Here is a 25,028-nt window from a genome sequence, read left to right as displayed (position 1 = left end):
AGTGCTGGGATTACAGGCGTGAGCCACTGTGCCCGGCCCAGTAATATTCTTTTGAAGAAAGATATGATTTAACGACCAGCTGCTACTTATTTTCGGTATCTCAAGGCTGGGCAGAGTAACTTAGAAAGTTACAGCATGTGGGGAACAGACGTGCTTGAGGTCATCACTCGGGGCCTCTCTGGGCCTTCCCTCTGTGACCTTAGAACCCTCTGGCCAGTCGACCTCCATGGAGCCTCCTTTCCCTGTTGGTGACCTTTCTCTGGAGGTCCTCGAACCTGGGTAGTTCATACAGAGCTGGGAGTCGGTTGCTGACTGGGTAACTTCATGCGGGACAAGCACCTCAGTTGACAGATTTAAAGTTCACAAACATTTGAGTCGAGAGAGAGAAAATGGTGATGCCTGCGCAGGAGCTAACCTTAATATTTACCTTAAAAAACTGACGGTTATTTTAAAATGATGAAGTATGTTGGTGCAGGGAAGGGAGGAGGGTCTAGTGCCTGGCCACCCCACTGTAAATCCAGGGAGGTGTGCGGTGAATTCATGGGTGCGCCCTGGAATCTTGTTCGCCGGAAATCCAGGGAGGTGTGACGTGAGTTCATGGGTGCACCCTGGAATCTTGTTCGCTGGAAATCCAGGGAGGTGTGACGTGAGTTCATGGGTGCACCCTGGAATCTTGTTCACTGTAAATCCAGGGAGGTGTGCGGTGAATTCATGGCTGCGCCCTGGAATCTTGTTTGCTGTAAATCCAGGGAGGTGTGCAGTGAATTCATGGGTGCACCCTGGAATCTTGTTTGCTGGAAATCCAGGGAGGTGTGATGTGAGTTCATGGGTGCGCCCTGGAATCTTGTTCACTGTAAATCCAGGGAGGTGTGATGTGAATTCATGGGTGCACCCTGGAATCTTGTTCGCTGGAAATCCAGGGAGGTGTGCGGTGAATTCATGGGTGCGCCCTGGAATCTTGTTCACTGTAAATCCAGGGAGGTGTGATGTGAGTTCATGGCTGCGCCCTGGAATCTTGTTCGCTGTAAATCCAGGGAGGTGTGACGTGAGTTCATGGCTGCGCCCTGGAATCTTGTTCACTGTAAATCCAGGGAGGTGTGCTGTGAGTTCATGGGTGCGCCCTGGAATCTTGTTCGCTGTAAATCCAGGGAGGTGTGCGGTGAATTCATGGGTGCACCCTGGAATCTTGTTCACTGGAAATCCAGGGAGGTGTGATGTGAGTTCATGGGTGCACCCTGGAATCTTGTTCGCTGTAAATCCAGGGAGGTGTGCAGTGAATTCATGGGTGCACCCTGGAATCTTGTTCACTGTAAATCCAGGGAGGTGTGATGTGAATTCATGGCTGCGCCCTGGAATCTTGTTCACTGTAAATCCAGGGAGGTGTGCGGTGAATTCATGGGTGCACCCTGGAATCTTGTTTGCTGGAAATCCAGGGAGGTGTGATGTGAGTTCATGGCTGCGCCCTGGAATCTTGTTCGCTGTAAATCCAGGGAGGTGTGACGTGAGTTCATGGCTGCGCCCTGGAATCTTGTTCACTGTAAATCCAGGGAGGTGTGCTGTGAGTTCATGGGTGCGCCCTGGAATCTTGTTCGCTGTAAATCCAGGGAGGTGTGCGGTGAATTCATGGGTGCACCCTGGAATCTTGTTCACTGGAAATCCAGGGAGGTGTGATGTGAGTTCATGGGTGCACCCTGGAATCTTGTTCGCTGTAAATCCAGGGAGGTGTGCAGTGAATTCATGGGTGCACCCTGGAATCTTGTTCACTGTAAATCCAGGGAGGTGTGATGTGAATTCATGGCTGCGCCCTGGAATCTTGTTCACTGTAAATCCAGGGAGGTGTGCGGTGAATTCATGGGTGCGCCCTGGAATCTTGTTCACTGGAAATCCAGGGAGGTGTGCTGTGAGTTCATGGGTTCACCCTGGAATCTTGTTCACTGGAAATCCAGGGAGGTGTGCTGTGAGTTCATGGGTGCGCCCTGGAATCTTGTTCACTGGAAATCCAGGGAGGTGTGCTGTGAGTTCATGGGTTCACCCTGGAATCTTGTTCACTGGAAATCCAGGGAGGTGTGCTGTGAGTTCATGGGTGCGCCCTGGAATCTTGTTCACTGGAAATCCAGGGAGGTGTGCTGTGAGTTCATGGGTGCGCCCTGGAATCTTGTTCACTGGAAATCCAGGGAGGTGTGCAGTGAATTCATGGGTGCACCCTGGAATCTTGTTCACTGTAAATCCAGGGAGGTGTGCTTTGAGTATGGGTGCGCCCTGGAATCTTGTTCACTGGAAATCCAGGGAGGTGTGCTGTGAGTTCATGGATGCACCCTGGAATCTTGTTCACTGGAAATCCAGGGAGGTGTGCGGTGAATTCATGGGTGCGCCCTGGAATCTTGTTTTTAAGGGTCCTGCAAAGCCCGCTGGGCTGTTGTGAAATGAGGCAAGCTGTCGGTACCTGGTTCTGAGTGGTGAAAGGGTCTGGGTGATGTCTTCGTTAGGGGCTTTTGACCTCAGTGGAATTGATTTTTAACAGAGACGTTGCGTTTTGAAGTTGCCCATGGCACTTTTTCATTCTTTTTACCAAAACATCTATTGGGATAGTTTCCGCTTTTAAAAGCAATATTGAGGCCAGGTGCAATGGCTCACGCCTATAATCCCAGCGCTTAAGGAGACAGAGATGGGAAGATAGCTTGAGCCCAGGAGTTTGAGACCTGCCTAGGCAACATAGCGAAACACTATAATCCACAAAAAGGGGGAAAAAGAGACCAAAAAAAAAATAAAAATAAGTAATATTGAGGCCAGGCACAGTGGCTCATGCCTGTAATCCCAGCACTTTGGGAGGCAGAAGTGGGAGGATCACTTGAGGCCAGGAGTTCGAGACCAGCCTGGGGAACATACTGAGACCCCCCCCACCCCCCGCCGCCCCCAACTCTACCAGAAAAATACAAAAATTAGCTGGGTGTGGTGGCCTTTGCCTGTGGTCCCGGCTGCTCAGGAGGCTGAGGTGGGAGGATCACTCGATCCCAGGAGTTTCAGGCTACAGTGAGCTATGATCACGCCACTGCACGCCAGCCTGGACGACAGCAAAAAAAGTAAGAAAAAAACGGTAATACTGGAAGCGGGAGTTGACTGCACTCTCCCTCCCCAACTGCAGGGCCCGTCACAGTGGTGCTCATGCCTACAAATTATATTTTTTAAACGTAATATTGGATCATTGAATACAAAAAAAGCATGTGGGGGATCAGTCTCCTGCAGACCCCCAGCTAAAAGCGTCGATGTTCTGACATCACAAAGCAGCTTTATCTTTTCCTGTGTAGGCACGTACATGTGTGTCTTACACAATTAGGATGTATTTTGAGTGTATTTTCATGTAAGAACGTATTCTTTAAAAAGATGATCTCTGGCCAGGCACAGTGGCTCACGCCGGTAATCCCAGCACTTTGGGACGCCAAGGCGGGAGGATCACCTGAAGTCAGGAGTTTGAGACCAGCCTGGGTATTATGGTGAAACCCCATCTCTACTAAAAATATAAAAATTAATCAGGCATGGTGGCGGGTGCCTGTAATCCCAGCTACTCGGGAGGATGAGGCAGGAGAATCACTTGAACCTGCGAGGCAGAGATTGCAGTGAGCCAAGACTGCGCCACTGCACTCCAGCCTGGGTGACAAGAGTGAAACTCCGTCTCAAAAAAAAAAAAAAAAAGCTGATTACTAATAGCTACGTGGTATTTTGCTGTATCTATCTGTCTGTCTATGTGTGTATATGTACCACACTTAACAGTTTCCAGTTTCCTATGATAGGAAATGTAGGCCAGTTCCAAATTTTGCTGGAATAACCAGTGCTGTTATAAACTTGTTTTTATATTCTTCTCTGTGCACATCTTTGGTGGTTCTCTTAGGATAAATTCCTAGAAGAAGAATTGCTAGGTCAAAGATTCTGTTATATTTTTAGCTCTCATTTTCCTTTCATTTGTTCTTTTCTTTCTTTCTTTCTTTCTTTCTTTTTTTGAGACGGAGTCTCGCCCTTGTTGCCCAGGCTGTGAGTGCAGTGGTGAGATCTTGGCTCACTGCAGTCTCTGCCCCCCAGGCTCAAGCAATTCTCCTGCCTCAGCCTCCCGTGTAGCTGGGATTATAGGCGCCCGCCACCACACCTGGCTAATTTTTAGTAGAGACGGGGTTTTGCCATGTTGGCCAGGCTGGTCTCGAACCCTTGACCTCAAGTGATCCGCCCGCCTCACCTTCCCAAAGTGCTGGGATTACAGGTGTGAGCCACCGCGCCCAGCCTGTTCTGTTCTTAATTGTATCTTCTTTTTCATCATTTTTCTTTTGATTTTGTCTGTTTTCTTTCTTTTTGTTTTTGTTTTGTATTTTGAGACAGTGTCTCACTCTGTCGCCCAGGCTGGAGTGTAGTGGCGCGATCTCGGCTCACTGCAACCTCCGCCTCCCAGGTTCAAGTGATTCTCTAGCCTCCGCCTCCCAAGTAGCTGGGACTACAGGTGCTCGCCACTAAGCCCGGCTAATTTTTGTATTTTTTAAGTAGAGATGGGGGTTTCGCCATGTTGGCCAGGCTGGTCTCGAACTCCTGACCTCGTGATCCACCCGCCTCAGCCTCCCAAAGTGTTGGGATTACAGGCGTGAGCCGCCGCGCCCGGCCAGGCTCAGGACCTTTTCTTTGGCTCGGCCTTAGCACTAGCTGTGAGCTGTGTTTGTGGCCAGCTCACCTGCTGTCATATCAGGGCAAGCTCTTGCCGCCTGCTCTAGATCTAACCGCCGCCCTGGGCCTTCCCATCATCCCGTGCTTTTCAAAAACTGCTTTCTGGAGCAGTAAAACAGCCCAAGTGGAGGGCTTGTTCCTCTCCGGCCTCTTTTGTCCTCTGACTCTGACCCCTCCAAATAGGTGTTCACGGGGTTCTCCCGGGGCCTCTGTCCCTTAACCTCTGTGTATTTGCTGCTGCCACGCAGAAGGCCATTGCAAGGTTGGTCTTGGTGGGTTTTCAAATGTGGTCGGTCCCAGCTGCAGCCATTCGTCTTCCTTCCTGTCCTTGTGCCAAAAGCAGAAACCTTCTGGGTTCTTCTTTAGCGACGGCCCCTGCGCTGTGGGCTCCTGTAGCCTTTCCGCTGGGCGCAGCGTTTTTTTCCCTCGTGGCTGCTGAGCGCTGCTCTGGGCTGTGTGACTTCAAAGCCATTCTCCCAGAGGTAGCTGTCCTTAAACTAAAACTGAAACGAAAGACATTTCTGAGCTCCTTAAAAAATAATCATCATCAAGGAACGCCCCGTGAGTTCTCTGCTTTTCATGTGGTTCCCGGCGTCCCCCTGACAGCGTGACCTGTTGTGGGCTGCCAGCTCGGATGCCTTTGATGTCTGTCTCCAGGATACTTCCCTGGAATCTGTGCAGGAAAGAGTGAAATTGGAGTGAGTGTGTGTGATGGGGAGGGTGGTGGGGGGACCCCAGGAACTTTGGGGGTGTGTTCTGAAGGAAACGAGCTTGAACCGGCACTAGCCTCGGAGAAGTGTGCGTTCCTCTCGATGACGGAGAGTTGTGACTTTTCCCTCCTTTTCTCCCTCCCCACCTGTTTTCCCTGAAGCTGCCCCTTTGGTTCTCACTGTGTATGGTCACCGCAGAGCCCTCTTCTCCAGTTGTGTTCCTTGTGTTCTGAGTTCTCAAGCAGCCTTATGGGTCCCTGTTGGAAGCTGATTCCTTCCATTTCCTCTGGCCGCTTCCCTCTTGGACTCCTGGGCTCTTCTTTTTTGCCCTGCACCTTGCCCCCTGCCCTCCTTTTTCTTCCTTAAGAAAAAATGCACCAGCACTTTGGGAGGCCGAGGCGGGCGGATCACCTGAGGTCAGGAGTTCGAGACCAGCCTGGCCAACATGATGAAACCTCATCTCTACTAAAAATAGAAAAAATCAGCCGGGCGTGGTGGCGGGCACCTGTAATCCCAGCACTTTGGGAGGCTGAGGCGGGCGGATCACCTGAGGTCAGGAGTTCGAGACCAGCCTGCCCAACATGATGAAACCTCATCTCTACTAAAAATAGAAAAAATCAGCCGGGCGTGGTGGCGGGCACCTGTAATCCCAGCACTTTGGGAGGCTGAGGTGGGCGGATCACCTGAGGTCAGGAGTTCGAGCCCAGCCTGGCCAACATGATGAAACCTCATCTCTACTAAAATTAGAAAAAATCAGCCGGGCGTGGTGGCGGGCACCTGTAATCCCAGCACTTTGGGAGGCCGAGGTGGGCGGATCACCTGAGGTCAGGAGTTCGAGACCAGCCTGGCCAACATGATGAAACCTCATCTCTACTAAAAATACAAAAAATCAGCCGGGCGTGGTGGCGGGCACCTGTAATCCCAGCACTTTGGGAGGCCGAGGTGGGCGGATCACCTGAGGTCAGGAGTTCGAGACCAGCCTGGCCAACATGATGAAACCTCATCTCTACTAAAAATAGAAAAAATCAGCCGGGCGTGGTGGCGGGCACCTGTAATCCCAGCACTTTGGGAGGCCGAGGTGGGCGGATCACCTGAGGTCAGGAGTTCGAGACCAGCCTGGCCAACATGATGAAACCTCATCTCTACTAAAAATAGAAAAAATCAGCCGGGCGTGGTGGCGGGCACCTGTAATCCCAGCACTTTGGGAGGCCGAGGTGGGCGGATCACCTGAGGTCAGGAGTTCGAGACCAGCCTGGCCAACATGATGAAACCTCATCTCTACTAAAAATACAAAAAATCAGCCGGGCGTGGTGGCGGGCACCTGTAATCCCAGCACTTTGGGAGGCCGAGGTGGGCGGATCACCTGAGGTCAGGAGTTCGAGACCAGCCTGGCCAACATGGTGAAACCTCATCTCTACTAAAAATAGAAAAAATCAGCCGGGCGTGGTGGCGGGCACCTGTAATCCCAGCACTTTGGGAGGCCGAGGTGGGCGGATCACCTGAGGTCAGGAGTTCGAGACCAGCCTGGCCAACATGATGAAACCTCATCTCTACTAAAAATACAAAAAATCAGCCGGGCGTGGTGGCGGGCACCTGTAATCCCAGCACTTTGGGAGGCCGAGGTGGGCGGATCACCTGAGGTCAGGAGTTCGAGACCAGCCTGGCCAACATGATGAAACCTCATCTCTACTAAAAATACAAAAAATCAGCCGGGCGTGGTGGCGGGCACCTGTAATCCCAGCACTTTGGGAGGCCGAGGTGGGCGGATCACCTGAGGTCAGGAGTTCGAGACCAGCCTGGCCAACATGATGAAACCTCATCTCTACTAAAAATAGAAAAAATCAGCCGGGCGTGGTGGCGGGCACCTGTAATCCCAGCACTTTGGGACACTGAGGTGGGCGGATCGCTTGAGCCCAGGAGGCGAAGGCTGCAGTAAAGGCTGCAGAGTCTCACTGTGTTGCCCAGGCTGGAATGAGGTTGTGCAATCTCGGCCCACTGCAACCTCCACCTCCTGGGGTCAAGCTGATCCTCCCACCTCAGCCTCCCAAAGTGCTGAGATTACAGGCGGGAGCCACCGTACCCAGCCTTTCTGTCTCTTTTCTCTCCGTAGGTGTTGTGATGGTGAACACAGCCGTGCCTTTTCTGGGACACTCCCAGTTTTATGTCATTTTAACTTTTTCAGTAAAGGCGAGTTTCTATGGGGAAGTGTGACTTAACTGTGATGCCTTTGTAAAGTATCTCATATGCATTTGCAAGTTAGAAAAAAAATCCATTATAAATCCATGGATTCTGAAAACTGGTACTGCCGACAGCTCTGATGCCCCGTTTTAGCCGGACATCGTAGCATCCTTTTTTTCCCTCTCTGTTTGCACAGCCAGAATTGGGCACCCCAGACCTGAGGCAGGCCGACACACCTCACCCTTCTGTCCTGCTCTTCTTCCAAGTCCAGTTTTTCCGCAGCAGAATCCTGCTTTCAGGTCACTTTTGGGGACCGGAAGGTGTGGAAGGAGGGAATCGTCGAGCCGGGTGGTGGCAGCACACGGCGTGTGCACCGACAGGACGGGCTTGACCTGGGCAGATGCCGGCCGGGTTGTGTGTGGTGCACACTCACCACCTCACCCTGGACACTCACCAGGGCACCTGTCACTGCAGTGTCTCAGAGGGAGGGCAGCCCTTCCACCCCACGGGAGAAGAACACAAAGCAAAACCAAAGGCTTTGTCGCAGGGGACATTTCTGGTCTGACAACAGGAGGTTGCTTCCTCCAGGCCTCACAGCGTTGAGCCCGATGGCGTGTCTTGAGTCCATAGGTTGAATCGAGTGGCCTGTTGGTGAAAGGGACACACTCCAGCCATCCTTTGGAGGACAATCAATGGAAGCACAGGCAAGAGCTGCAGGTTTTGTTTTGTTTTGTTTTGTTTTGTTTTTGAGATGGAGTCTCGCTCTGTTGCCCAGGCTGGAGTGCAATGGCACGATCTTGGCTCACCGCAACCTCCGCCTCCCGGGTTCAAGCGATTCTCCTGCCTCAGCCTCCTGAGTAGCTGGGATTACAAGCATGCACCACCACACCCAGCTAATTTTGTATTTTCAGTAGAGATGGGGTTTCTCCATGTTGGTCAGGCTGGTCTTAAACTCCCAACCTCAGGTGATCCACCTGCCTGAGCCTCCCAAAGTGCCAGGATTATAGGCGTGAGCCACCACACCCGGCCTAGGCTGCAGGTTTTATTCCAGGCAAGGATGTGGCTGGCATGGTATCTAGTGGCGTGTTATGAAAGCTGGCTTTGTTCTGCAGGACAGAAACAGTCAATACCCGCTGAATAGCAGGCTCTCCCAGCTCTCAGAGCAAGCTCCTTCTGTGATTCCTGGGCGTGTTCTGCAGAGTTCAGGGTCTTAGACACAGTAGGCGCTCAGTAAACACATGTGGAATGAATGAGTGCAGAGCTCATTGATCAGAGCGCGTGTTTGTTGCAGCCGCCAACACATCCTAGAGCTGGATCCTAAGTGTCTTGGTCTTTTCCTACAACCTTACCAGACCTTTAAGCATCTCCTTGTCCCGCCGGCCGTGACCCAGCGGAAGCCTCCCACTTCTCAGTGTTCTTCAGCTGGGGGGTTTCTGGCCCTCACACAGACCAGACCACATGATATAGGAGTGGGGGTTTTGTGCCAGAGGATTCCCAGATATGAAGGAATTCGAGCAGAGTCCTGCGGCTGTTTAAAGAGCATAGCAAGGCCGGGCGTGGTGGCTCACGCTTGTGATTCCAGCACTTTGGGAGGCCGAGGTGGGCAGATCACCTGAGGCCAGGAGTTCGAGACCAGCCTGGCCAACATGGTAAAACCCTGTCTCTACTAAAAGTACAAAAATGGTCTGGGCATGGTGGTGCACGCACCTGTGATCCCAGCTACTCAGGAGGCTGAGGCAGGAGAATCACTTGAACCTGGGTAGTGGAGGCTGCAGTGAGCCGAGATCACAACACTGCACTCCAGCCTGGGAGACAGGGTGAGAGACCCCATCTCAAAAAACAATAAAAAAAAAAAAAAAAATAGCACAGCAAAATGATGTAGTGATGAGTGGCAGCAAGTGAAGACTCTGTCCAGACAGTCCACTTGGGACTGGGCTAAAAGAATGTTTTTTTTTGGGGTTTTTTTTGAGATAGCGTCTTGCTCTGTCACCCAGGCTGTAGTGAAATGGCACGATCTCGGCTCACTGTAACCTCCGCCTCCTGGGTTCAAGCGATTCTCCTGCCTCAGCCTCCCAAGTAGCTGTGATTACAGGTGCCTGCCACCACGCCCGGCTAATTTCTGTATTTTTAGTAGAGATGGGGTTTCACTGTGTTGGGCAGGCTGGTCCCGAACTCCTGACCTCAGGTGATCTGCCCACCTTGGCCTCCCAAAGTGCTGGGATTACAGGCATGAGCCACTGTGCCCGGCCGAGAATTTGGGATGGAATTTGGCCAGACTTGGAATTTTCTTGACTGTAAGTCACCAATTCAGCATCTTTTCCAGAAGTGACTTTCTATACTTTTCTTATTTCCAGAAGTAAGTTTTCTTCTTATTGTACTTTTTTTTTTTTTGAGACGGAGTCTCATTCTGTCGCCCAGGCTGGAGTGCAGTGGCGTGATCTCGACTCACTGCAAGCTCCATCTCCCGGGTTCACGCAATTCTCCTGCCTCAGCCTCCCCAGTAGCTGGGACTACAGGCTCCTGCCACCATGCCCGGCTAATTTTTTTGTATTGTTAGTAGAGATGGCGTTTCACTGTGTTAGCCAGGATGGTCTCAATATCCTGACCTCGTGATCCGCCCGCCTTGGCCTCCCAAAGTGCTGGGATTACAGGCGTGAGCCACCGCGCCCGGTCTTCTTATTGTACTTTTTAAATTTCCCCATAGTCTGAATGTATGACTTTTATAATCATAAAATGAAAAATAAAATGCCTTTTTAAAAATTAATTGAAGTTCGAGAACATCGCGTCATTTGTTTTAAATCACATAGGGAGGCATGCCACCCCTGTTTCCCCTCCTGTTTATTTTTCAATTAATAAAAGGCAAGGGATGTTTGTGCTTGAGGCTTGAGGACCTTGGCTGCTTGTATTGGAATCCGTGAATTCAGTCCAAATTGATAAGTGTTCTGGTATTTGTGGAGGCTTTTTATTTATTTTATAAAAACCAGCTTACACGAAGGCACATTTCTAAAGCTGACCACGTAGGTTTCAGGATAAACAGCTTTCTAGTTAGTGCTTCGTGAATAATATGGATATGGATTTACTGGAGGTGTCTTGAATGTGTTCTTAATGCATTGTTTTAAGTTAGTGGGAGGCCAAGATGAAAGGGGGAATTTCAAGATAAGCGGTGTGAGTCATTTGGTGTTGCGGTGGGGAGTTGAGAGGGACGGGATTTGCCTTTGGCATTCACGCAGAGTCCTGGTGCAGAAAGTGTGTATCCAAGCAGAAGGTGGCCTGGGCTTGTTGGAGTCAAGGGGCCCTCGTTTTGGCTGGGATTTGGGAAGTGAGCATGTGGTGAGTCTAATATTAGAAAACCAGTTCTTCCCCTTCCCCCACCCCCATCCTGAAAGCTTTTCTGTCCCTGTCGCGATGTGTGCCCAGAGTCTCTCCCGCTCCCGTCTCGAGTGCTTTCTCTGTGAGCATTCATTTAATTTACTTCTTGGCTGCCTATCTTTCTACTACTCAGATATCCTCCTTTGGCCGAGCTCTTCTCCCAAAGGCCTCACCTTCGTCTTCAGCTGCCTCGCACCGGTTAGGTGGTTCTGTGTTTCAGAGGCGGACGCTGGCTTCTGTAAGTGGTAACTGCGAATCTGGAGTACAGAATCACGTCAGATCCACGAGGGTTTTCTATTCTGGGGTTTGTTGTGTCGTTTCTTGGTCCTCGTGGCCCCAGAATGATCTTGCCTTCTGGAACCTCTCAGGACTTTTTCGCCCACTTGGGAGCCTCAGGCCGCAACCTTTGATGTTAGTGGGAAGGGATATTACAAGTGGTCATGATGACTGAAACTGCAGGTTCAAGAGGACGGGCTGGGCTGGGCTGGGCGCGGTGGCTTACGCCTGGAATCCCAGCGCTGTGGGAGGCCGAGGCGGGCGGATCACCTGAGGTCAGGAGTTCGAGACCAGCCTGGCCAACGTGGAGAAACCTCATCTCTACTAAAAATACAAAAATTAGCCTGGTGTGGTGGCAGACGCAGATGACTTATGTAAAGCCGGCCACGACAAGGCACTCCCCACCCAGTCAGCTGCTTGTCTGGGGACCACACAGCCCACTCGCTGCCCACCGATGGCAAAAGTCGGTGCCTCTCAGAAGCCTCTTCTGTGATGGGTCCTTGCTGCTGACCCCACTAGAGCTCACACAGGGCAGGGGCCCAGAACCTGGGGAAACTAGCCCTGGAGATCCTTTAAAATGCCCGTGTTTTCTTAGAAGGGGCTCAGGCCTTCCCCTGAAGCTGCCTTAATGGATAGTTAACACCTGGCTGAGGAGAAGACGACTGGACGACTGTACCCAAAGCTGCCTCAGAGTTTTGTTTTGCTGAAGACCTGCGGTTTCCAAACTGAAGAATAACCGGAAGGGCTTGTTAAATGCAGATTCCTGGGCCCCATCCCAGAGTTTTTGACTTGGTAGGTCCAGGCTGGGGCCCAGTAGTTTGCAATTATAGCAACAGTTCCCAGGCAACCCGGAAGCCGTATGTCCAGGGATCAGAGTTTAAGAACCACTGCCTAGGACCAAAACAAGGCCGGTTTGGGTTGGTAGCTGGGCAGGTAGACAGACTCTTCAGATCAGCTTTGCCTTAGCTTTTTTTCCAGGATTCCAAATAATTAAACATTTCTAAAATTGTTGATTTTATTTTATTTTTGAGATAGGGTCTCGCTCTGTTGCCCAGGCTAGAGTGCAGTGGTGCAATCTCAGCTCACTACAACCTCCGTCTCCCAGGTTCAAGCGATTCTCCTGCCTCAGCCTCCCCATTAGCTGGGATTATAGGCGCCCACCACCACACCTGGCTAATTTTTGTATTCTTAATAGAGATGGGGTTTCACCATGTTGGCCAGGCTGGTCTTGATCTCCTGGCCTCGAGTGATCCACCCGCCTCGGCCTCCTAAAGTGCTGGGATTACAGGCATGAGCCACCGTGCCTGGCCCAAAATTTTTTTTTTTTTTTTGAGACGGAGTCTCACTCTGTCGCCCAGGCTGGAGTGCAGTGGTACGATCTCGGCTCACTGCAAGCTCCGCCTTCCGGGTTTATGCTATTCTCCTGCCTCAGCCTCCCGAGTAGCTGGGACTACAAGTGCCTGCCACCACGCCCGGCTAATTTTTGTATTTTTAGTAGAGACGGGGTTTCGCCGTGTTAGCCAGAATGGTCTCGATCTCCTGACCTCATGACGCGCCCGCCTCGGCCTCCCAAAGTGCTGGGATTACAGGCGTGAGCCACTGCACCTGGCCAAAAATATTTTTTTAAATAACATATGCTTATGGTGAAAACAAAATCGAGTAGTATACATGGGCTTACTATATGACGTTATCTTTCTTTTTTTTTTGAGACAGGGCCTTGCTCTGTCACCAGGCTGGAGTGCAGTGGTGCGATCTCCACTCACGACAACCTCCGTCTCCCAGGTTTAAGCATTTCTTCTGCCTCAGCCTCTCCAGCAGCTGAGATTACAGGCACACACCACCACACCTGGCTAGTTTTTTTTTTTTTTTTTTTTTTAGATGGAGTCTCGCTCTGTTGCCCAGGCTGGAGTGCAGTGGCGCAATCTCGGCTCACTGCAGCCTCGACTTACTAGGCTCAGGCAATTCTCCCACCTCAGCCTCCTGTGTCGTTGGGACTACAGGCGCCCAACACCACACCCACCGAACTTCAACATTATGTGTTGCATTTCTGCTAGGCTAGAGATCGATGTAGCTTCCTTAAGAGCAAACTCACCAGCCGGGTGCGGTGGCCCACACCTGTAATCCCAGCACTTTGGGAGGCCGAATCGGGCGGATCACGAGGTCAGGAGTTCGAGACCAGCCTGACCAACATGTTGAAACCCCATCTCTACTAAAAATATAAAATTAGCTGGGCATGGTGGCGGGCACCTGTAGTCCCAGCTACTCAGGAGGCTGAGGCAGGAGAATCGCTTAAACCCGGGAGGTGGAGGTTGCAGTGAGCTGAGATCATGCCACTGCACTCCAGCCTGGGCAACAAGAGCGAGATTCTGTCTCAAAAAAAAAAAAAAAAGCAACTTCAACTTTCTTTGTCCTCTTGATAGATCACCATTTACGGTTTCCCTGGTTACACTTTTAGCATTTGATAACATGTTTATGCCTTTAATCCTTATCCTTCAGTACGACTTTGGGAACATTGGTGTCTCTCTATCCTGCTCATCAGGTCTCCTGCACCTCCTTCCTATTTTTTGTACCTTTTGCTTTGTCAAGGTTGTTCGTATTTACATTGTGTTGTGTAACTGTGATTCATGCTTTGCGTGTAGTTGAAAATCAGCCAGTCAATCAATAGGGGCATTGTTGTGTCTGTAAATATTGTTTGTGGCAAGTTCAAGTGGTATATTATGATTACATTTTTTGTACAGCTTTTCATTTTTTCCTGAAGTTTCTAACTCCCTTTTTCCTCCTTGTGTTATCTCAGTCCCCAGAAGTCTCAATCCAATCAGGTAGTTTATTGAGTACCCCCGCCTTTTTTTTTTTTTTTTGAGATCGAAAGTTTTTTTTGCTCTGTCACCCAGGCTGGAATGCAATGGCACAATCTCAACTCACTGGCAACCTCCGCCTCCCGGCTTCAAGTGATTCTTCTGCCTCAGCCTGCTGAGTAGCTGAGATTACAGGTATCCGCCATCACACCGGCTAATTTTTGTATTTTTAGTAAAGACGGGGTTTCACCATCGTGGCCAGGCTGGTTTTGAACTCTTGACCTCACGGTGATCTGCCTGCCTCAGTCTCCCATAGTGCTGGGATTACATGTATGAGCCACTGCACCCACCCTGAGTCCCCTTTTTAACTTGGAGAGTCCCCTTTCCTGGGACTTACCAGTCCTCCTCCATTCCAGACAGGTGGTTCTCTGGGTTGGCTACACAGCTGTCATCCTGGAACTTTCCTTCGGTACTTTCCTGAGTTGGATTTTATTCTAACCCCCGTCACTGATTGATTCCAAAGTTTTTTTTCTTTTTTCTGTAGCTCAGATACCAGTTAGATGTGTTACCAAGGAGATCTTAAAGAGTAAACTGCATTTTCGAGAGCAGATCCTTAAAATTTAGTATGTGAGTTCAACAGGTTATGTGTAAATGGGAATCAGCTGTCTTTGGATTAAACACTCCTACACAGTTTTTTTTAAGAAGATTAAAAACGGAAGTGAAACAAGGATTCCAAACGCTCTTTCCAGAGCAGCCCAGCTGCTTTGCAGTGTGGACTTGAACCTCCTCTGGTTGGGTCATTCTGGAATCAGAGCCGCCTCCAGGGATTGAGGGATGTGTGGTAGGTATGGTGGGAAACGCTAAGCTAAGGTTGAACCCAAGTCCGGAGTTGAAATCCTGGTTTTAGTTCCCGTTAGCTGGTTGATCTCCCTTCTGTGATGAGCAATGAGCCCGGCCTTCCTGGAATATTGGGAAGATTGAATAAACCAGAGTGGTAGCAGGGCACACTGGAAAACTGGGGTGTTCCTTACGGACAGGTTGTCATTGTGAAGCTGGGATCAGATGTTGGATCTTGCTACCGGAGCTAAACCTGCAAAAGCTGTAAGTGAAGACCGAGCTGGAGTTTTGTGCACAGTCAAAACGTGTAGCCAGTTGGACACATTTAATAACATGAACCAGTGTTTTCCTGCAGGAGTCACCAACTCAAATGCCAGTAGAGGGCCAGGCAGGTGAAGTGAGTGGCCCCGGGCCAGCTGGTGGTGGGGGACTGAATGGAGGGTGGCAGCCAGCCCTCGGGGAAAGCCGGCACTCACCTCCAGCTGCTTGTTGCAGTCATGAGGGCCGACGTTGCCAGCTCTTCTGATTTTTCAAGCTAACAATCTGGGTTTTTATGTGAAGCTAGTTAAGTTTTACATGCTGTTAGCCAGTTAAAATGTTTCTTAACATTGGGCAAAGCCAAACAAAGCACATACGCCGTGCACTAATTTAAGGCCTCAGCTTTACTCTGTGGGAATTAAGTGTGAATTGCAAACAGTTCCTAAAAGTTAGGGTGAGTATTGCATTTATACAGCTGATTACAGCATTTAGGCCATTTGCTCATCTGCTAGTCTTCTTGATATCTGCACATGTGAGTGATAGTCTCCAATATCTTTTATTTACTTAATTATTTTTTGAGACAGTCTCACTCTGTCACCCAGGCTGGAGCGCAGTGGCGCGATCTCGGCTCACTGCAAACTCCGCCTCCCGGGTTCAAGCGATTCTCCCTCCTCAGCCTCCCGAGTAGCTGGGACTACAGGTGCCCGCCACCACGCCCGGCTAATTTTTGTATTTTTAGTAGAGATGGGGTTTCACCATGTTGTCTAGGCTGGTCTCGAACTCCTGACCTCAGGTGATCCACTTGTCTCCGCTTCCCAAAGTATTGGGATTACAGGCGTGAGCCACCGCGCCCAGCCTTCCAGTACTTTTTCAAGGGAATTAAGGATGATGTTGAGATGAACATAGCCAGAATGGATCTTTTTAGAACACAGTGAGAAACTTCCCTCTAGGTTAATAGTATTCATCCAATAATCCAAGCTTCAGGGGTGTGGTGGTTGGCCAGTTACCAGTTCACATTATCCAGCCTGTGGATCTGTGTTGCCCACAAGGATTCCATAGGAAATCTCACTGAATGCTTTTCTGATGAAGTCACATGTGCTTGGCAGAGCATGTTTCCCAAAGTGCCACTCTTTGGAATGAGATGTGAAGTTAGCTGGATGTCGCTTTTTAAAGAGGTGGCGCTGTGGCTGAGACCCCCGCTGCCTGGACTCTGTGCTCTTGAGACCCCCACTTTGCAGACTGCTCATACTTCAGCTTTCTTAGTGACGCACGTTTATGGCACTTTCTTTGCAAAACGCCTTCGTCTGCATTCTCATTAGTCCCTTACCACAACCCTGTGAATTAAGTAACTCCTCCAGATTCTTGGCCAGAGTCCTCTTCAAGTTTACAATCTGTGGTTTCCCTTTATCTAGGATGTTTATCCTCTCCTCTCTTTGCTAATGACCACCAGCCCAGATTCTCAGAGAGGTTGACTTTGTTAACACAAGCAGCTGGGGTTGGTGAGAGTCCAGGTGGTATAAGGAACATCATGTGCAGACTCGGTAATTAAAGAAAAGCTGGTGAGGGGGCGAGTGGGCACGGCTGTCTCTAGGAGTTCTTTTGAAATGGGCTTCCCTTCTCCCTCTAAGCCCGTCCCTTTTGTTCTCTGCCTCTGAGAGCCAGTGCTGTCTGGCTGGTTACGCCGTCTCCCACGGAGTATGCCTCCTTCTGTTCCTCCCACAAACCATCGCTGTCTGACTGGTTATGTGGGCCGTCTCCCACCGAGTATGCCTCCTGCTTCTCCCGCAAACCATCGCTGTCTGGCTGGTTACGTGGGCCGTCTCCCACTGAGCCCGCCTCCTTCTGCAAACCATTCTGGCTACTTTTGCCTTTTTTTTTTTTTTTTTTTTTTGAGACAAGGTTTTACTTCCATCACCCAGGCTGGAGTGCAATGGCGTAATCTCGGCTCACTGCAACCTCCTGCCTCAGCCTCCTAAGTAGCTGGGACCACAGGTGTGCGGCACCACGCCTGATTATTTTATTTTTTGTGGAGACGGGGTTTCGCCTTGTTGTCCAGGCTGATCTGGAACTGGTGAGCTCAAGTGATCTGCCTGCCCTGGCCTCCCAAAGTGCTGGGATTCCAGGTGTGAGCCACGGCACCCGGTCCTAATTTTGCTTCTTTTACCTCCCTTTTCTTTTTGGAGACGGAGTCTCTGTCGCCCAGGCCGGAGTGTAGTGGCACAATCTCGGCTCACTGCAACCTCCGCTTCCCGAGTAGCTGGGTCTGCAGGCGCCCGCCACCACACCTGGCTAATTTTTTGTGTTTTTAGTAGAGACGGGGTTTCACCATGATAGCCAGGATGGTCTCGATCTCCTGACCTTGTGATCTGCCCGCCTCGGCCTCCCAAAGTGCTGGGATTACAGGCGTGAGCCACCGTGCCTGGCCTTACTTTTGCTTCTCTTACCTCCCTTTTCTGTACTCCTTCCAGCCTCCCATTGGATCACTGACTCACCTCACAGGGTTGTTACGAACAGTTTTCTTGGCCGCGTTGGTTGGGAGATGGGCAAAAGTGTTTATCCCCAGACTCTTTCATTACCCAGAGCCTTGTTCTACAAATCCCAGGGATGTGTGGGATGGCCAGACACGTTGGCTCACGCCTGGAATCCCAGCTCTTTGGGGAGGCCAAGGCGGGCAGATTGCTTGAGCTCAGGAGTTCGAGCAGCCTGGACAACATGACGAAACCCCATCTCTACAAAAAATACAAAAATGAGCCGACGTGGTGGTGCACGCCTGTGGTCTCAGCCACTCGGAAGGCTGAAGTGGGAGGATGGTTTTAGCCCGGGAAGCAGAGGCTGTGGTGAGCCGAGATTGCACCACTGCACTCCAGCCTGGGTGATAGAGCCAGACCTTGTCTCAAAAAACAAACAAACAAACAAACAAACATGTGGGATACTCCTGTTAATAAAGAGAAAAGAGAGGGAAGGAGAGCCGGGCCCATTGGTTCATGCCTGTAATCCTAGCGTTGGGAGGCAGAGGCAGGAGGATCGCTTGAGCCCAGGAGTTCGAGACCAGCCTGGGCAACATGACGAGACCCCGTCTTTATAAAAAATTAAAAAGTTAGCCTGGTGTAGTGGTGCACGCCTGTAGTCCTAGCTACTTGGAGGGCTGCAGTGGGAGGATTGCTTGAGCCCGGGAGGTTGAGGCTGCAGTGAGCCATTGATAGTGCCACTGCACTACAGCCTGGGTGACAGAGCGAGATCCATCTCTTGAAAGAGAGAAGGAGGAGAAAAATAGAGACAGAGACGGTAGATACTGAGAATGTGCAGATCTAACATTGTCTTGATTCTTGAGAGCTTTCATCCATCCCAAAGGTTCCTGACAGGTCATAATTCTGCTAAGACATGGATTTGAACTGCAGCCCAGTTGCTAACTCTTAAGTCATTAAAGCTTCCTTTGTGAAAAACGGCTCTTTTGCAAAGAGAATCAGCTGCTACTATTCATGATATCAGGGAAGAAAAAGGAAAGATTATCTGAAGAAGTGATAGCTCTTAGCCAGAGAAAGGGAGTTTTGGATAAACTAAAGACTAGAATGATGACTTTTTTCTGTGCTGGGAGTAAGCCCACTGTGTACTTCTTGAGCTAGGGCAACGTTTGTATGAGTGAGGTGGTTTTAGAGAAAGTTGAATGGGGGGTTGTAGTGGGAGGTGAGACATTAACAACAGCAACAAAAAAAAATCAAGAGCTGGGCACAGTGGCTCACTCCTGTAATCCCAGCACTTTGGGAGACTGAGGCAGGCAGATCACCTGAGGTCAGGAGTTTGAGAGCAACCTGGCGAACGTGGGGAAACCCCATGTCTACTAAAAATACAAAAATTAGCCAGACGTGGTGGGCGCCTGTAATCCCAGCTACTCAGCAGGCTGAGGCAGGAGAATCGCTTGAACCTGGGAGGCGGAGGTTGCAGTGAGCCGAGATCGCGCCATTGCACTGCAGCCTGGGCGATAAGAGCAAAACTCTGTCTCAATCAGTCAATCAGGAAAAAGCCAGAAGCCTCTCCAGCCTCCTCTGTGTTCCTGGGTTTGGGGTTTCTGAAGCTGCCTGGATGTGCTTCTCTGGAATGTTGGGGCTTCCTTGTACCCGTCACTGGACTTGTTCGGGCAGGTGCAGTGTGACCAGCTGTCAACAGTATTCCTAGGTTTGCTTTCCGGGAGGCTGGAGGCCTCATTCTTGACTTAAGTCTCTGTATCTCTTCCTTACCACCCTTCCTTCTTCCTCCCTCCCACCTCATGTTTAGGTCTCTGTATCTCCTTCTTACCACCCTTCTTTCTTTCTCCCTGTCCCCTCCTTTGGTGCTTCTGCGAGACACCAAAGCCTGAGACACTCAAACCTGAGACAGTCAGCTTTGAACCGAGAGACGCAGAGGCTTTTGGTGGCTAGTTCTTAAACCCAAATCCGCTGGCTGCTCCCAAGGCCCTGGGCCAAACCTCAAAGCAAATAGTTACTTTTCCTTCCCATCTGGCTTGTAAAATCTCTTCTCCCCAACCCCCATCCCAAATTGCCACCCAGGCCTGTCTCCAGCTCTGTATAACTGTACTTCCTGCCTTTACCTGGGCATTCCTTTCTGAGTGATGGGAGTTTCGCAGATGAAAGTAATTTACACCGAAGGTGTGAATGAGTCTTGGTCTTTGAATGTTTGCATTTTAAAATCAAGTGAGGCTTGGTGCTGCCAAGGGCTGGGGGTGGGGAGCAGGGGAACGGAACGAACGGAGTTAGTCCTTAATGAGGACGGAATTACAGTTTGGGAAGATGAAAAGTTCTGGAGACAGATGGTGGCGATGGTTGTAGAACAGTGGATGCGCCTAAAGCTGCAGGACGGTCCACCGGAACACACTTGAAATCGTACATTTTCTGTTATGTATATTCTATCACAATAACAAAAATCGGCCGGGCGCAGTGGCTCATGCCTGTAATCCCAGCACTTTGGGAGGCCGAGGTGGGCGGATCACCTGAGGTCAGGAATAGGAGAGCAGCCTGGCCAACATGGTGAAACCCCATCTCTACAAAAAATACAAAATTAACCAGACGTAGTGGCTCACGCCTTGCAATCCCAGCTACTCGGGAGGCTGAGGCAGGAGAATCGCTTGAACCCAGGAGGCGGAGGTTGCGGTGAGCCAAGATCACGCCATTGCACTCCAGCCTGGGCAATAAGAGTGAAACTCCATCTCAAAAAAAAAAATCAAGTGAGGCTTTCACCAACACAAAGAATATTACACAGTAACATAAGGTGTTTTAGACAGCCTTGGCACAGTGGCTCACCCCTGGAATCCCAGCATTTTGGGAGGCTGAGGCCAGAGGATCACTTGAGCCTAGGAGTTAGAGACCAGCCTGGGTAACAAAGTGAGACCTCGTCTCTACAAAAAAGCAAAAATAAGGCCAGGCAGGTGGCTCACGTCTGTAATCCCAGCATTTTGGGAGGCCGAGGTGACTGAATCACCTGAGGTCAGGAGTTCGAGACCAACCTGGCTAACACAGAGAAACCCTGTCTCTACTAAAAAATACAAAAAATTAGCTGGGTGTGGTGATGGTGGGTGCCTGTAATCCCAGCTACTTGGGAGGCTGAGACAGGAGAATCGGTTGAACATGGGAGGTGGAGGTTGCAGTGAGCCGGGATTGTGCCATTGCACTCCAGCCTGGGTGACAGAGTGAGACTCTGTCTTAAATAAATAAATAAATAGCTGTCCCAAATAAATAAAATAAAATAAAAAATTAGTCGGGTTTGGTGATACACACCTGTGGTCCCAGATACTCAGGAGGCAGAGGTGGGAAGACCCTTGAGCCCAGCATGGTGCCACTGCACGGCAGCCTGGGCAACAGAGTGAGACCCTGTCTCAAAAAAAAAAAAAAAAAAAAAAACAACAACAACTTTTTGAGAATTTGAAAAATGTAGAAAAGCACTAGAATATAGGAATCATAAACCTCCCCATTGCTAACATTTTGCACTTTATTTGTATATCTTTCCTTTTTTCTGTAAAATATACTTAAAAAATACAAAAGTGGGGTTTAACTATGTACCTGTCGTTTTGTCGTTTCCACTTAACTATCTCACGAATATTCTCCTCCCTCATCAAATAATACCGAGTGTTTCATCTTCACTGTTGCTTGATGTTTCATCGTTCCTGACCCCCAATGAGGTTGTCCTTCTGGTATCAAACGCACTCTCCTTGTGTCCTGTCTGTTTCTTTTATGCTGCTTATCAAAGTTTCTAGTTATGTTTTGGGGATATTTCATGTCTATTTTCTTACAAGAGCGTGAGCTCCGTGAGGACCTGTCCCCAGTGCTGGACGCAGTGTCCAGCACATTGCAGGTCTGCAAACAGTGACTACATGGATATGTTGTTGAACATTACATTTTCCAATTTTTGCTCAGATGGGATGGCCTTTATTTTAAAAATTAATTTAAAAAATTTTTTGTTTTTGAGACACGGTCTCGCTGTGTTGCCCAGGCTGGAGTGCAGTGGTGTGATCACGACTCACTGCAGCCTAGACTTGCTCAAGCGATCCTCCCGTCTCAGCCTCCAGGGTAGCTAGGACTACAGGTATGTGCCAACACACCTGACTAATATAAAATTTTTTTTGTGTAGAGTGGGGTCTTGCTTTAAGTTGGTGCGCAAGTAATTGCGGCTTTTGCCATTTTTTTTTTTTCTTTTTTTTTTCTTGAGACAGAGTCTCACTCTGCCACCCAGGCTGGAGTGCAGTGGTGCGATCTCAGCCTCCTGGGTTCAAGCTATTCCCCTGCCTCAGCCTCCTGAGTAGCTGGGACTACAGGTGTGCGCCACCACACCCAGCTAATTTTTGTATTTTTAGTAGAGACGGGGTTTCACCATGTTGGCCAGGCTGATCTCAAATCCTGACCTCAAGTGATCCACCCACGTCAGCCTCCCAAAGTGCTGAGATTACAGGTGTGCGCCTCCATGCCCGGCCCCAAATAAGCTTTTAATTGGTGGAATTCTGAGAGATTTTGTGAGCAGAATTCTCTGCCTTAACCAGACTATGAAGGATTCATTAGCATTGTAGGCACCAGGCCAACAGGCCTCCGGTGATGAAGAAACCTGCCTTCTGGGTGATGGCAGCAGAGGCTTGGGATGTATTAAGCTTCTCCATACAGAGACCCGAGAATCTCTTGTGAGGAGTTTCTGAGGTATTTCAAGGGTTTATGTTTGTGAATGACCAGGCTTTCTTGTCTCTTTAACAGCCCTGGCCATTTTGAGGGTCTCCGAAAAGGCTGAAGAGCTACAACCATTCACGAAGGAAAGCCAATGTATTCAGAAATATATATTGAGGCCGGGTGCGGTGGCTCACGCCTGTCATCCCAGCACTTTGGGGAGCCGAGGCGGGTGGATCATCTAAGGGTCAGGAGTTCGAGACCAGCCTGGCCAACATGGTGAAAGCCCGTCTCTACTAAAAATACAAAAATCAGCTGGGCGTGATGTCGTGTGCCTGTAATCCCAGCTACTCGGGAGGCTGAGGCATGAGAATTGCTAAAACCTAGGAGCTGAGATTGAGCCACTGCACTCCGGCCTGGGTGACAGAGTGAGACTCCTTCAAAAACAAAACAAACCAGAAATTTGTATTGAGCAACTAGCCAGACTCACTCAGCCAGCTGTCAGGTGGAGATCATTGGCACCTATCTCGGAATTCTTGTGGTTAAATGAGATGGTCGCCAGGCACGGTGGCTCACGCCTGTCATCTCAGCACTTGGGGAGGCTGAGGCGGGCGGATCACGAGGTCAGCAGTTCGAGACCAGCCTGACCAACATGGTGAAACCCCGTCTCTACTAAAAATACAAAAAAGTTAGCTGGGCGTGGTGGCAGGCGCCTGTAATCCCAGCGACTTGGGAAGCTGAGCCAGGAGAATCGCTTGAACCCCGGAGGCGGAGGTTGCAGTGAGCCGAGATTGCGCCACTGCACTCCAGCCTGGGCGATAAGAGCACAACTCCATCTCAATAAATAAATAAAATAATGAGATGGTCAAAGGGAGATCATTGGCACCTATCTCAGAGTTTCTGTGGTTAAATGAGATGGTGCCTGGGAATGCTCAGCACTCACTACGTGGTTATTTTTCTGTGCGAAACACTGGAGTAGCACCCAGGCGGATGTAAACAGAGTGAATAAGACAAGGGCCCTGCCTGGAGGTGTTGTAGTAAAAACCACCTGCCTCGGCCTCCCAAAGTGTCAGGATTCCAGGTGTGAGCCACCATGCCATCCAGGTTGTGGTTCCTAAGGCAGAGAGAAGTCCTGAACTCATGGATAATGCTGTCAAGGAAGGTAAAACAGGAGACAGAGTCTGGGAGAACTGGGGAGGTGAGTAAGTCGAGTTGAAGTGAGAAGTAGGCAGGAGATGAAGACTCTGGGCTCCCAGCTCAGGCCCTGGGAGCCACACACGGTACCTTGTAAGAATGCAGAGTAGGCCGGGCGTGGTGGCTCACGTCTGTAATCCCAGCACTTTGGGAGGCCGAGGCAGGTGGATCATGAGGTCAGGAGATCGAGACCATCCTGGCTAATACGGTGAAACCCCGTCTCTACTAAAAATACAAAAAAAATTAGCTGGGCATGGTGGCGGGCACCTGTAGTCTCAGCTACTTGGGAGGCTGAGGCAGGAGAATGGTGTGAACCTGGGAGGCGGAGCTTGCAGTGAGCCGAGATCGCGCCACTGCACTCCAGCCTGGGCAACTGAGCAAGGCTCCATCTCAAAAAACAAAACAAAACAACGCAGAGTGGAGTCCTGGCTGGGCACTTCTCGCCTTCTGATACCTCTCTGGCTTTCAGCCCCAGATTTGAGCACCTCCTGGTTCTGTACCTCAAGCTAACTGGGTCTTTTGTTAAGCTCTTGATTTTGGAACGTACACTTAGATTTTATTTGTGGCCCCATCCTATTTCCAACTAATGGTTCTTACACTTTTCTTTTTTTCTTTTTTTGAGACGGAGTTTTGCTCTTGTTGCCCAGGCTGGAGTGCAGTGGCACGATCTCGGCTCATCACAACCTCTACCTCCCGGGTTCAAGCGATTCTCCTGCCTCAGTCTCCCGAGTAGAGTAGCTGGGACTACAGGTGCCCGCCACCACACCCAGCTAATTTTTATATTTTTAGAGATGAGGTTTCACCATGTTGGCCAAGCTGGTCTCAAACTCCTGACCTCAAATGATCCACCTGCCTTGGCCTCCCAAAGTGTTAGGATTACAGACGTGAGCCACTGTGCCCGGCCGATTCTTACAGTTTTAAGTCATATCCCTGAATACAGGGCTAACCCATTTCTGTTGGCCAACAAAGTCACAGATACCCGCTGAAAAGGGTTTCTTAGAATGAGGCCCTTTGCCCAGTGTACTACCAAAGAGTTGATGTGGGGAGCTGGGTTGACAGCAATGTCTTCAGTCTATATAAGAAATACAGAGGGAGAAGCAGGTTGGAGGAAGGCGGTAACCTCAATTTTAGAAATGTTGAGTTTGAGGTTCCCTTGGGATACAGGTGAGACCGTGGGGAGATGGAGCCCAGAAGAGATGCCAGTGGGCAGTGAGGGAGAGAACCTGGGCCTGCCAGGCGTTGTCCAGCGTGCCGGAGCAGGTGGATTCATTTTTGGGAGAGGAGGAGAAAGCCAAGGGTGAAACCAGCACCCCCAGCATTTAGGGACAGGCAGAGGGGCTGGCGTAGGAGACCAAGGACAAGCTACAGATGCAGAGGGGCCGGGAGAGGTGCGGGAAGCTTTTCGAGGAAGAGACGGAAAGCAGCAGTTTCAGGGGGCGCCGCGGACCGGAACAAGATGGTGGGTTCAGCTGGGTGTCGTCGGTGGCCCCGCTGAGAGCTGGCTTGTGAGTGTGGAGAGGGAGCTGGGGTAGGAGGAGGCTGTGGTGAGTCAGGGAGCTTGGGGCTGAGCC

At 50.2% G+C, this 25,028-nt stretch overlaps 2 protein-coding genes across 3 annotated transcripts in view; both read left to right on the top strand.

Moving 5' to 3' along the window:
* The window catches only part of NXN (nucleoredoxin), a 180,764-nt gene that overhangs the window by 28,377 nt on the left and 127,359 nt on the right, over positions 1-25,028 (top strand). The window lies entirely within an intron of this gene.
* LOC129018241 (uncharacterized) lies at positions 464-2,771 on the top strand. Of its 2 annotated transcripts, XM_063657065.1 has the most exons (2): positions 464-2,235; positions 2,291-2,771. In XM_063657065.1, exons 1-2 carry the CDS (start codon positions 464-466, stop codon positions 2,451-2,453), a joined length of 1,935 nt encoding a protein of 644 aa, XP_063513135.1. In that variant the 3' UTR covers positions 2,454-2,771. The 2 variants fall into 2 exon arrangements, with proteins under 2 accessions (XP_063513135.1, XP_063513134.1); XM_063657064.1 differs by having other exon boundaries at positions 464-2,771.

This window comes from Pongo pygmaeus, chromosome 19 (assembly GCF_028885625.2).
Source record: "Pongo pygmaeus isolate AG05252 chromosome 19, NHGRI_mPonPyg2-v2.0_pri, whole genome shotgun sequence".
In the NCBI taxonomy this organism is placed as follows: domain Eukaryota; kingdom Metazoa; phylum Chordata; class Mammalia; order Primates; family Hominidae; genus Pongo; species Pongo pygmaeus.
Note: the sequence above shows the minus strand (reverse complement) of the source record. Positions and strands in the feature narration are given on the sequence as shown.

Bases quoted from the DNA above. Each gene is read 5' to 3' on its own strand.
- LOC129018241 (XM_063657064.1), top strand. From the start codon at position 464: ATGTTGGTGCAGGGAAGGGAGGAGGGTCTAGTGCCTGGCCACCCCACT.